Here is a 12,962-nt window from a genome sequence, read left to right on the forward strand (position 1 = left end):
CAGGTTTCCGATTTCATTCACAGAGTTCTTTCAGTGACGACACATATTCAGTGAATTCAAAACATCTGAATAGGTCCTGCCATTAGAGGCATTCATATGGGAATACAAGCCGCACAATATGTATGTGCCGAATTTTAAATAAGAAAGGCAAATGCATTTGCATCTACATTATGCGTGCATACATCCTGATATCCTGACTCAGTTGCACATTGATATCGCAGCGTCGTCATACACAATTCACTACACTGCAGGGGAAAATGGGATGAAACCATGAAAGCATGAAAGGAGACCTTGACTTGAAAGAAGGTAGATATCTTCAAGTTTGTTTGACAGTAGCATCGATGACAAAACTGCTCAACTGGCAGTAACGTGGCAAATTGAACTAAAGTGAAGAAGTTTGAACGAAAAACACGTGTACGGAAGCCATCATGCAGAATTTCAGTGAAATGTTTTTTCTTTCCAACCACAGTAATCAATAAAATGTTAACATGAATACAGGAAAGTATTTTGAAACGCACTTACCGAGAGGTGAGCCTACACACGTGCCTCCATTTAGGCAGTAGTCTGTACAGTGGTTGACTTCACAGCGCTCCCCTGAGAAGTCAGGCCAGCAGTAGCACCTCCAGTCTCCTTTCTCGTTGGCTAAGCAGCGGCCTCCGTTCTCGCAGGGCGGGCGGCACAGTTCACCTTCAAAAAGAGCAAAGCTTGTGTAACTTGCTGTGCTCCAGAGGGGCGGTTCTCAAACTTTTTAAACCAAGCACCGCCCGAGAAAATACTGAGCTTACTTCATTAAAATAAAGTGGTGCAAATAGGCCGAGCAACGTCAGCTACGGACTTTACAGGAAGCAGTTATTCCTGATAAGATAATTCACTAACACTTTAGATTAGGGAACTCATATTCACCATCAACTAGGTGCTTACTAACATGCATATAAGTAGCATACTAGCCCTTTATTAGTAAATTAAGCACATATTAACGCCTTATGTAGGAAAAATCTTAATTCATGTCGTAATAGAGGTAGAATAAGGTGTTAATATGTGATTAATGATTACTAATAAAGGGCTAGTTTGCTACTTAGTTAATGGTGAATATGCGTTCCCAAATCTGAAATGTTAGATTGTAATTTTCCTCTTCCTCACATATCCTTCAGGTTTCATTTTTTATACGCACTCTCCACGCTCCACTCCGATCACACGCCCTGGTTTATACAGTAGAACAGTGTTTTGTGATTTTCCTCGCTGTGTGGAGTAAGTGTAAGTAAGTGGATGAACAAGAACTTGGAGAACCTGACTGATTATGATGATGTGCACCTTCAGTTTTACAAGAAAAAGCTTTGATTTTTTTCTCACCACAGACATTCTGACATGTCTTAATCAGAAAAGCAGAGTTCCACTGATGGGATTTATCACGGCTCTGCAGTGAGAGACGACTGTGTGATAAAAGGCCAGCATGTAAAACACAAGGACCTTCTGTTAAATGTCAAAAAGCCTGACAATAAAAAAAAGGGGCCTCTTTGTCCTCATGATGTGACTCTCGCAGCGCTCGCAACTTACACATACTGTATTTGAATGTTTCCTGTTTAAATGAGCAGCAAGGGAGGGTCGCCATGTTGACTGGCATGCAGAGGACCCTATACATTAGCACAGCTACAGACGCAGCATGACATCTTCAGTGTTGAGTGAAGCTGAGAGTGATAGGTCTGAGAAAGAGGATAATGATGAGGACATTTCTGGAGTGAGATGACATACGTTTGAACTGGCGTGTTCAGTGTTGAGGTGCTACTGCAGAAAGAGAATAACCAGAGGAACCTAGGCTCATCTCTGTGATGGAATCTTAGGGTGCATTCACACCAGCCCTTAGAAATAGATCCTAAAGCTCTGATCCACACCAAAGAAGCAAACTCTGTTCCGCATAAAATGTAGGTCTTGGTTCGCTTCAAGTGAACCGAATTCAAGAAGCGGATTGCAAAGCAGGGCATTGTGGGTACAACGCAGGGCATTGTGGGTAAACACAACCAAAATATAGGTGCAAGTAGAATACCCAGTAGTAATGGCTGATCCATGTGTTGTATGTACACATAAAACAAACAAAAAAAAAACCCAAGACTGATAGGATTTGATGCAGCTTGTTTTGCTCTTATTGTGGAAGAAACAAAAGTTGTCCAGCATTAGACGAAGTGAACAAGTTTTCTTGTTCAATGTTTATCTCGTCTTCTCCTTCAGTAATTCTTGATGCAGCGCCGCCTCAGGCAGGAAAGCAAAAGGTTCGAGGTTCGCTTCACTAAAGTGCAGCGTGAAAGCAAACTCGGACCGGCTGAATGTTGCAACTCCCAATTGAACCGAGTCGAGCTGAATATTAGGTGTGAAAACCACCTGAATGGTAGGTTAGGCTGGAGAGGGTCGGTGCATTGAAAGACTCATCAAAAAAACCTTTAACCTTATAAGTCCAATTGGAAAATTGATTAAAAAGTGCCCCTTTGATATTATAAGCAACATTTCAAGCAACAAATACATGATTCAAGTACTCTGCTGATTTTGACGTCGTGGGGACTTTAAACACATTTTTGTTGCAATCATTCAAGTCTGAAGTGCTGTTTTGAGAGTCCCTGGTGTAAAAAAAAACCCATATACATTTACTTACAATAACAGATTACAGAGAGCTAGCTAGCTGTGACATGAAGCTGTAAGAGTCGGCCTACCTGAGATGTTGACATCACTACAGGTACCGTTGACCAGCAGCTTGCCCTCTGGGCAAGTACATGTAGCGCCCGTTGGGTTGAGCAGACACATAAAATCACAAGACATTCTGAGGCATGGGTTTGATGCTGCGGAGGGAGAAGGAAAGACTCATGAAAACACAGACGAGGAGATAATATGTCAGTAATTACAAAAAAAGGAGTGTGTTTACGAAAAGTGTGTTTGTGAAGCTGTCTGCTTTGAATGGTATTATTTACTTCAAGTGCAGAGAAACAAAGCAAAGCATACCAGCGACTTCACGAGTCTGAATAATCAGAGACGGTGGGATTTGTCACCGCTCATTGTTTATTTGAACAGCGTCATCTTAAAGTGGTATTTTTGATTGAATCCAATAACACGGACAAGATGGTGGAGCGACTTCTGTGATTGTAGTGTGTTTTTGCTGAAACGATGGATGCGTGCAGCCAGATGAGGATCTCACTGCACTGTGGTACAGCGTTCAGATGATTGAGATGGACAGGATTATATCATATATTTATATCCACCCCCTCAGTTAACCCGGCAAAGAAGAGTATTTTTTTCTCTTTTTAAATAAGATATAACAATGTAGGGTAGCACTGTTGAATCGACACAAGGCAGGTTCTGATTTTGAAACTCGGTTCTGCTGGGGGACTGCGTGTGTGAAGTTTGCATGTTGTCCTGCGTGGGCGTCCTCCTGCTTCCTTTCACAGTCCAGAGACACGCGGGTCAGATTAATTGGCAACTCTAAATTGCCTGTAGGTGTGAATGTGAGCATAAATAGTTGTTTGTCTCCATGTGTCAGCCCCGTGATGGACTGCAGGTCTGTGCAGTGTGTGCCTCGCCTCTTGCCCAGAGTGAGAGTGGGAAAAGCTCCAGCAAACCCCCCACCCCCACACCCCCATGACCCTCAAAAGGATAAGCTGTATATCTGATGGATAGGCAGAATAGGATATAATTATGTCTTCCTACTCACTCACTTATTCATGGTTACAATTTTGGTTCAGATTTCTAATACGTGACATGGTGATGAAAGATGGGCTGGAAAAAGAACAAAAAAAAAGAAGAAGATCCAAATGGTTGTTTGTCATGTCATATTTGCAGCACGTGCATCTGCCTTCTACACACTACACACTACCTGGGCCGAGCCTAACAAGTTTCAGGGGAACAGAACAGCTGCCCTGCAACGGAGAAACTGATGAATACTGAGATATCTGATGCTCCATCACCATCTCCACTGGCCATGCACTATATTAAACAGCTGAACTTTGTGCTACGACACGAGAGTGTGAGAAGAAGGATTTACTTTATCAACTGATCAATCAGTATATTTGTATGTATTACCTAATAATGATAATGTATTATTTTATTTAATAAAAAGTTATCATTTGATTAAACCAACCCTTTAACACCAAGCATATCCCAGATGACTCACTTTGCATTACGGTAATTATGCAACGGTTTGTGCTTTCGGACAAAATTCCAATGATTTCTGAAAGCTGAGAAGTTGCACGTCAAATCCACTGTTGTGTTATTACGGTAATTTCACTCGCACTGTCGTAGGAAGCCGGCAAATCGGCATCTTTGTCACCAGAGCGGAAAGAGTTGGAAAAAGAAAAACTTGGCCTGTACATAGTTTCCTTTTTTGTTTGGCTTATTTTTGCACATTAAGACAAAAACTCAAACAAACGTTATTTTAAACTGTTAATACACTATTCTAACATACACTAAATTGTACATAACTGCCAGATATTGAAAATTATTCTGGAAGAAAAGGGCAAAAGCACTTAGTTACAGGATAATTTTCTGACCCTTTTATGATTTAAATAAGCAAAAAAAAAGTCCAGATGGATATTTTGAGGTTTGAGGCTTAGGTGTTAAAGACTTAATATTCATTTACTTTCCCTCATTAAATGAGTGTTAGTTGTTAAAAAATCATCATAATAGCAAACAGCAAATTTACTAATTATCGTGGGAACAATAAATAAATTATCTCGTTTTAAATTAAATCATGAACCTAAATGTAGTGTGTGTCATAGGAGTCATATTCAATATGGGCTTGACAAAAAAAAGAAAAGTTCATTTGTGCTGTATTTCTTAAAGTTTCTCTTTAAGTATTTATCACCAAAGAACTGTTGTCCTTTAAAATCCAGACAGAAATTCACAAAAGCAGATTTAAGGAAACTTTTACAAAACTCTGTACCTATTTTTTTAGGTTAGTGTTGGCTTTTAACAACTCCTCTTCAAATGAACCTTGTACATGTGCCTTTTACATGTACAGTTATATACAGTAGAGCCTGTAAGCCAACGCTCTCTTATCTTACCTCAGTAGACAATATGAATATGAATAAATAAGAATAAAGAATGCAGCTTTATTATTACTTATTCTTTTGACAATGGAGAACCTTTCAGGACAATACGTGTGGTTGGTCTCAGGGTGAGTGTAATATGTGGTTATTTACAGGAGAATATTAGATATATGCTTTGCCTTGTGTGTTTGTCAATTCCCTGTAGTCTAAAGTGCATGCATATATGTCATTGGTGATGGAAGAAAGAGATACGGACTATAAGTAAAAGGTGATTTTCCTCAAAAACTGAAATGTGAAATAAAAGAAGACAAAAATCAGTGTATGGGGGGATCATGAAGACAACTTACCATCTTGTTGTTTGTACCGATGGGAGATTAAAACATTTGTGGGTTTCTCCACCCCCAAACTGAGGAACTCCACAGACTGTTTGCCATACTTGTGGATCTTGAACACCTCATGTTTTAGTCCAGTACCGTAGATGTAGTCTTCAAACAGATCAATTCTGTATGGCTGAGAGATCCCTGCAGTTCCAAGCAAAGCACAGAAAGCAGATAACATCACTCCAACCCATTTAGCCGATGTGGGATAATTAAAGAATTTTTTTTCTTCCCTTCTTTTAACTGCCAGAGAGTGAAAGGAAGAACATGGTACGTGGGCAGATTGATCAGAACTTGCATTTCTTAGAAGTTTATCCTTCCGAGACAAACTAGCGGTGTAGCTGTTACAAAAAGTTGAATCAAGTAAAGTGCAGCACTAATAGTGTACTTTGTCTATCAGTCCACATTACCGTGTCTGTCACTGATTGTCACCAGAGGGTCTGAGCCATCCAATCTCATGCTCCCTATGTGTGAGAGCTCAGGATCAGCCCAGTACAAACGTTGGTTGAAATAATCAATGGCCAGGCCTGTGGGAGAATAAAGGAAGGAGATTTATTTACTAGACAAATTACACAGGGATCACCGTGGACACCTCAAGACCTTTATATTCATTTTTTGGAACCTTTACATTCAAGTATGCTCCTGTCAAAAATACTTTATCAAATCCACCGTTTAGTCGTGCGGCACACGTTATTGACGGCTTGAGTTTAGGTACAATTTTAAAGTGGTGAGTCACTTTAACTTCTCCTTAATGCCTGACTGGGGGTGATTGAGCACCTGGCTGCAGCATTTAAATAAGTTGCCGTTTTTCCATCAGTGATGAATTTTGCTTTCCAAGACCAAGAGAGAGGCGTGGGTGCTTTGAATTAAAGAAGACCAAAGCAGCACTTAAAATAAATAAATAAATAAATAAATAAGTAACTGCTAAGTGTCTCGCCACAGACACGCCAGCACGTTTTGGAGTGGCTGTTAATTATTCCTTTAACACCATTTTATACTTTAAATATCTTTAGTACCATAGTAAATCTTTTTTTTCCATAAGAGCTACATCATTTGGTAAATGTGCACTATGATGGCAATGACTGTACAATATGCACAGCTTACAACGCATATGTGGTACAACTCCTTATATGGACATCCTGTGGGTGTGTGTTTATAGGTCACTTATTCACGGTGTTGAGTCAAAGTTATGATTAATTTTATATTAAATCAAATTTTAATGGTGATATAAATTAGCAATAATTGTGCAGAAGTCACAAAATAGTGTTTTTTCTTTTATTATTTATTATTATTTTATTATAAAAAAAAAACTTGAACTGTGACGTATTTCCACATTTCACAAATTCAATCGGATTCTAAACATTGTTCAGTACTTTTTGCTCAGGTGTGCTCATATAGTTGGTGAAAATAAAGTCCTTTTTTTTAATCAGATTCTCTCGATTGTGCTGGAAAAAGGATATAAGACACTGTTGCTTGTTCTATATTCTTATAGCCTCTATATATATAAAAGCAGCTGAAATGCATTGTGTTCTAAGGGTTAACAGGAAACCATGCAGCAAAAATAGTCAAAACACTAACATTTAAGTGATATAATCAGATCAAGGAAAAGTAAGGTAACATCTCCTGTGTATGCATGATCCATCATAGCTTCTATGTTTCCCTATGGAACTGACACAACTACAACAGGCACAAATTTAGAAATTTATGGTGGACATTTAAATTGTTTACATCTCAACAGTGTTATTACTGCTTAACTGAAAACCACTTAAAGTCTGCAGCAGAAGAAATTTCAAAGGGTGATGTTGATAAAGTTTATATGCATTTTTGAAATTGAGTTGTATTCCTTCTGGTGTTTTACTCTGTAACCTTCACCTCTTCAACAACTTCAACTCATGAACGCGAACACGGAACGTAACACAAAGGTTTTCACTAACGTTTCAAATCCATGAATTGTGAGTGTTGCATTCAAATGCATTCAGTCAAGTTAATAATTAAATTTATTTAAAATAAATATCTACCAGTGGGTCTCCGGAGATTTTTGTCCAGAAGAACCCTCCGTAAGGATCCATCCATGGCTGATTCCTCAATATGAGAGTGATCGCCTATGACACTCCAGTACATCATCCTGCAGCAAACAAAGACAAATATTGAACTCTGTGTAATAATACAGTACAGTATATTACCTGATAGATGCCTGCATATAACAGTAGCTGGAACAGATTTGGTGAAATTGAGTATAGATCTGTACGACTCTTTCTGTCAGAATTAATAGTGATATTACCATACTGAAGAACACTGAGGTTGATTCATGTTTTTACTTATAAGAACTGGGTAGTTTTAACATGCAGACACGCATAAAAAAAACACACATATTGACGTTGTTGTTGTTGGGAGGCACCTGTGACGGAGCTGGTCTGAGTGAACAACATCAGTTAATTAAACCCCCTCCATTATAGCCGAGGAATATATGGATTACCCTATTACAGAGTAATTAATAATCTTCTCAGTATGGGCTTAAGTGAGTTAAGCAAACATGACGATGTTTACATTTATTCAATATCACCCTCTTATGGCGGAACATGACAGTGGTCCTTATCTCCATTTATTTATGTTATCTAGTCATTTATTTATTACAGATATACAGTATCTTAATGACCACCGGTGCACTGCTTCACATTGTAGAATGAAATGCTTTAATTACAGAAGGAACAGCAAATGAGTTTCATAAATCATTCATGTTGACATTTGACTTGATAGTAAATTATTAGCGTCCAGCCCTGATTCCCAGGCTAAAGTAGGAAAAATAGTCGTCAACATTGGTAAAAAAAAACTGTAAACGCTGAGTTTTAACATGGGAGTCAATGGGAGGTTTGGCCAGAAATCTCTGTGCTATTAGGTGATTATAAGAAAAACAAGTCATATGAAAATGAAAATAACACACAGGGTTGGACAACAACCATAGCAATGTTTTTATGCAAAATGTCAAGTATGTTTGTTTAGAGATTTTTGTGATTAATTTCATGGACCCTCAGCTGGAGTGTACACACTCATAAAATCTGAAAACGGCCAAAATTAAACTGCGATTGTTTAAAAACTAAAATGGGTATCGAACTTTTCTCACCAACTTTGATTTAGGTGATAAGTCTCAAGTCTCATGACCCGTTTAAAGTTTGAACCATGTCTCTACTTTAAATTATGACGACACTGTGAGGCTCCAAATTGGGCTGGGTTGAAATCATTTTTTCGACTGTTTCCCATTCATGTGTATGTGGAAATTCTTGGCAGTTTTTTGTGATTTTGACACCGTGGTTACTGGAAAAGACATGGCACACACTGCTCTTATAATGTAGATGGATGTTTGTTAAAACAATCACACACACCTATCTACAGGATTAAAAAATAAGTGAGCAGGAAGAGAGAGAAGTACACAACTCACCCTTTAGCGGGGTTGACGGCAATTGCGTATGGTTCTCCCGCTATGTCGGTAATCAAGCGGGTGCAATTTGGTCCCTTGAGCTGGCCCACATTTATGGAATATCGTAATTTAGTCCAGTGGGCTGTGTAATAGCTGAACCAGTGCATCCGAGAGTGATCGGTCCAATAAATGTTGCCTGTGATCCAGTCAGCAGAAATATCTCTGGGGCGACGGAAGTCTGAACACTGCAACCAAATATAACCATAATGTCAGCTTCACGACGGAAAATACAGATATTCACTTGAGTGATGGCTCGCGTAAGACAAAAGAGTGTAAAGCTATTTCACACGCAAATTAACAACTTAATACATTGCCTTAATCTGACAACTGACACTGCAAATGAACTGTTTTATGGCATTTTCTGTTGAGAGAATGTATGGTTAGATATCATTGTGACACATAATAAACAAACATTTCATTCATACTTTCTCACACAGCGAGGATCATCAATCACAAAACGCAACAGCGGGATGCTAAAAAACCACAGATCAAATATACTTACAATGTTTCTGACATTTGCTTTAGTTTGTGTCCTGTCAAGAGCGTCTTTGTAAAAAATCCCCCCCGGGTTAAACTGGGTGGCCCAGATAAATTTCTGGTGGTGGAACAGAGAGTCCATTCCAATAATGCGGGCATTGTCCTCGATATGGGTGAGCAGTTTGTGACCGTGGCTCTGGTTAAACGGATATACAAAACTCCGGATTTCAGTGTCATTTGCCAGGTAGAGCACTCGATCCTCTGGTCCTGTCCAGCGAGGGATTGTTTTCAAAAGAGAGAGAGAAGACAAAGGAAAAAATGGGCTCAATAAGGTTTAAGGACACCACACACAAACACACATTCACATGTATTCATATTCAACTTCAGAATCATACCTTTGGCTATGCAGTTTCCATTGATTTCTTTGTAATTCCTGTCACATGTGCACTTGAATGATCCTTTAGTGTTTGTGCAGTAATGAGGACAAGTGTCAAACTGCAGACATTCATTTATCTCTGGAAACAAAGACAGGGATTTAAAAACATATTAAAGATTCTTTTTTCTCCTTTTAAATAGCTAGAATTAGTATCCAAATAGCATAAATGTTATGTGTTTGGTCACGGTCAAAATAAATAGTTTCCAGCCTCCAGTAGGTGTCGTGGACACATCTTCAATTGCATCCAACACATTTAATTATTAACGTTTACAATCTTGTCCTGGGTTTTTAAAGTATTTAAATTCCTCTTTCCATATAACTATAATATTCACTAACTGGGAAAACAAGAGGTGAATAAAAAGCTGAAATCATTTTCTGAACCATGATATTAATCTCAAATCAAAGTGTATTTCCTGTGACCAGAAATATATTTTATGTTCATATCATGTGGCAAAGAGTGATCCTGTCCTGAGGATTTCCAGGTGAGACTGCTTTATTTTGACATGCTTGACATGAAGTCACATTTAAAAAGTAAATAGATAAAAAGACATCACTGGCCACATTTCCTGATAAAAAAAAACAACTGGCACACCACTAAAGTCAATAAAGTCATTTTTGTCTTCTCGTGTGTTGTTGAGACACAGCTATGATTCATTTTATATTGCATTTTTAGTAGTGATATAAAGTAGTAATAATTGTGCACAAAACACCGTTTTTCTTTTGTTTTTGTTCATAAAAACAAACCAAGGGAAATTTGAACTGTGAAAATTATTGGTTTTTTTTTATTACCTATATGTGCTGGAAAAAAAGGATATAAGACACTCTATATTGCACATTCTTATACCCTCTACATATTCTGTCTTCTAAGGGTTAATATAACATATCAATAGGGAAAAATAATCTAAACTTGATCATAGATTACCTTCACATTGGCCTGTCTTCTGGTTCCTTTTAAAGCCAGGCTTGCACTGACATACAGAGTAACCATACGTCTGGTTGCAAATGGCATCTTCCCCACATGGATTTGTTTTCTTTCCACACACGTCTCCACTCGAAACTACAAATAAATACAGGAATTGGATTACACACACACATACGCACATGTGCACACACACCAGCCCTCTGGATCCAAGACACCCGCTGAGCTCTTCTTTTGATGTTCAAAAGCCAAAAGGACACCATCATCACCATCTTCCAGATAATGCACCACACACCTCAAACATGTGCATACATGACTATTAAAACATCACATGTAAACTGTGGAGATGGCTATGCTTCCCTGCTAACAGCGCGGTAACCGCGCCACACTTTTCATCTCTTCGGAACATCCGCCTTTGATCTGCTTATTCAAATTAGCCGGCGCGCTGCACTTACAGGTCTTGCAATCTTGCTCGTCTGAGCCGCCGTCTCCGCAGTCATTGAAGAGGTCACACTGCAGCTGGATCGGGACGCAGCGCTGGTTGCTGCAGGTGAACTCTGTCTTCCCACATGGCCGAGGTCTTCCAGCCACCACCTCTGCTTTGCACACAGCGTCAGTTGAAAAGAGAGAGAAAGGAAAAAATAACTTGTTTCTTCACAAATTCTTTTTAAATTGTGGCAGCTGGGATCATTGGTACAGCAGGTCGTCTTTTAACAAGAGGTTTGTGGGTTCAATCCCTGGCCCCTGAGCAAGTTATTTAACCTCAAGATGCCAGCAGCATGTGAATGTGTATGATAGATTTGAGCGGTCACCAAGGCTATAAACACAATACAGACCATTATTTACTGTAAAACAGCAGTCCCCAACCTTATTTGTTTCATGTAAAACAATATTTCCCCTTGACCAGTATAGAAACAACAACTAAAAACACTGAATTAGTGGGAGCCCTGAGCTTCTTTCATGAGGCTTCATAGCCTCATTTGCTAGCATGGTGCGTGAGAATCACCTTTAGCGATAAACCCGTATTTTAAGTAGGAATTCTGATATTGTCTATTAAATACAGCTTTCTTTTTCTTGGAAGTCGAACTTCTTCTTCTTGTTCCTCTTTCTCCTCCTTGGGCCTTTTTCCCTTTCAAAAGAAGCTCCCCAAAGATGTTTGTTTTTTACTAGCTAGTTTTTTGCGGGGTCGTACCTATGTTCCCCGTTTTTCCCAAAAAAGGTCCACTTTGTATGTGACAGGGGAACATAGGACCCTTTTTTTGAAAAAGGGTAGGGTTAGGATTAGGGTTAGAGAAAGGGTCCTATGTTCCCCGGTCACATACAAAGCGGGGAACATAGGACCCGGGGAACATAGATACGGTCCCGTTTTTTGCTAGCTTGTAAGCTAAATTGTTGATGTGTTGGGGACCTCTGTAGTGAAGGACTTAACATTTGATTACTTTTTTTTTTTTTTTTTTACTTATCAATAACTCTTAAACTATGCCCCACACTATCTATCAATTGCTGTAAAACAGATTTTGTTTTTTGTTTTTTAAACTCTTTCCCACCCTTTCCACACAACATACATAATAGTATGGAAATGTAAACTATCACAGGAGCAGCTGTTTGCTAAATATCAAGTCTACTTTGCATATTTTGCTTTTGATACAAAGTTAAAACATTTTTACAGTTTAAATGAATAAAACAATAAAGTGTTTGACAAAACCAGCACAACAGAGAGAAGAGAGGAAAGGAACAAAACGATAAAGAGTGGAAGATGAAGGGAGAAAAAATGAGATTACATCGAGACTGAAGAGATGGATGGAGGGAAGGAGCATACAATGGTGAAAAGTAATGGACTGAGGTAAGAGATGGATAGGTGGAATAATGGAATAAGAGAGGGAAATGAATGGAGGATCGACGGAATGAAAGAGTGAAAGATGAGGGAAGTGATTTGTCCCTTTCTTCTCTGTCTGCTGTGTGTGATTGTTCACAGGATGTGTAAAGGGAACATGACAGGACACTATACGCCTTAGGAACGGTGACCCTAAAAGAAAATTACAAAAACTTCTTCAGCTCTCGGGCCCACTAAAAAAAGATTAAATCCCCCTTTTTACACACACTTCATTAATTTTGAAGACACTCTCTCTGAACATTGTTCACATATTACATAGCGATGCTTTGCTGCACATGATGTAAAAAAAAAAAAAGAGCGAGAAAGTCTTTCATTCTACTATTAAACTTAAAGACATTACATTACAGGACTTTGTCAGTT

At 38.8% G+C, this 12,962-nt stretch overlaps 1 protein-coding gene across 1 annotated transcript in view; it reads right to left on the minus strand.

Moving 5' to 3' along the window:
- Nucleotides 1–12,962, minus strand: part of lrp1bb (low density lipoprotein receptor-related protein 1Bb) — a gene marked incomplete at both ends in the record, with an annotated part of 246,847 nt that overhangs the window by 22,373 nt on the left and 211,512 nt on the right. Inside the window, 10 exons of the mRNA XM_083909007.1 lie at nt 523–687; nt 2,700–2,825; nt 5,372–5,545; nt 5,812–5,928; nt 7,420–7,526; nt 8,838–9,061; nt 9,379–9,620; nt 9,749–9,868; nt 10,712–10,846; nt 11,164–11,307. Of these exons, the coding sequence (XP_083765133.1) occupies nt 523–687; nt 2,700–2,825; nt 5,372–5,545; nt 5,812–5,928; nt 7,420–7,526; nt 8,838–9,061; nt 9,379–9,620; nt 9,749–9,868; nt 10,712–10,846; nt 11,164–11,307 (1,554 nt within the window). The remainder of the gene's footprint in view (nt 1–522; nt 688–2,699; nt 2,826–5,371; nt 5,546–5,811; nt 5,929–7,419; nt 7,527–8,837; nt 9,062–9,378; nt 9,621–9,748; nt 9,869–10,711; nt 10,847–11,163; nt 11,308–12,962) is intronic.

The sequence above is a fragment of the Microchirus variegatus genome, assembly GCF_963457635.1.
Source record: "Microchirus variegatus genome assembly, chromosome: 22".
NCBI classification, from domain to species: domain Eukaryota; kingdom Metazoa; phylum Chordata; class Actinopteri; order Pleuronectiformes; family Soleidae; genus Microchirus; species Microchirus variegatus.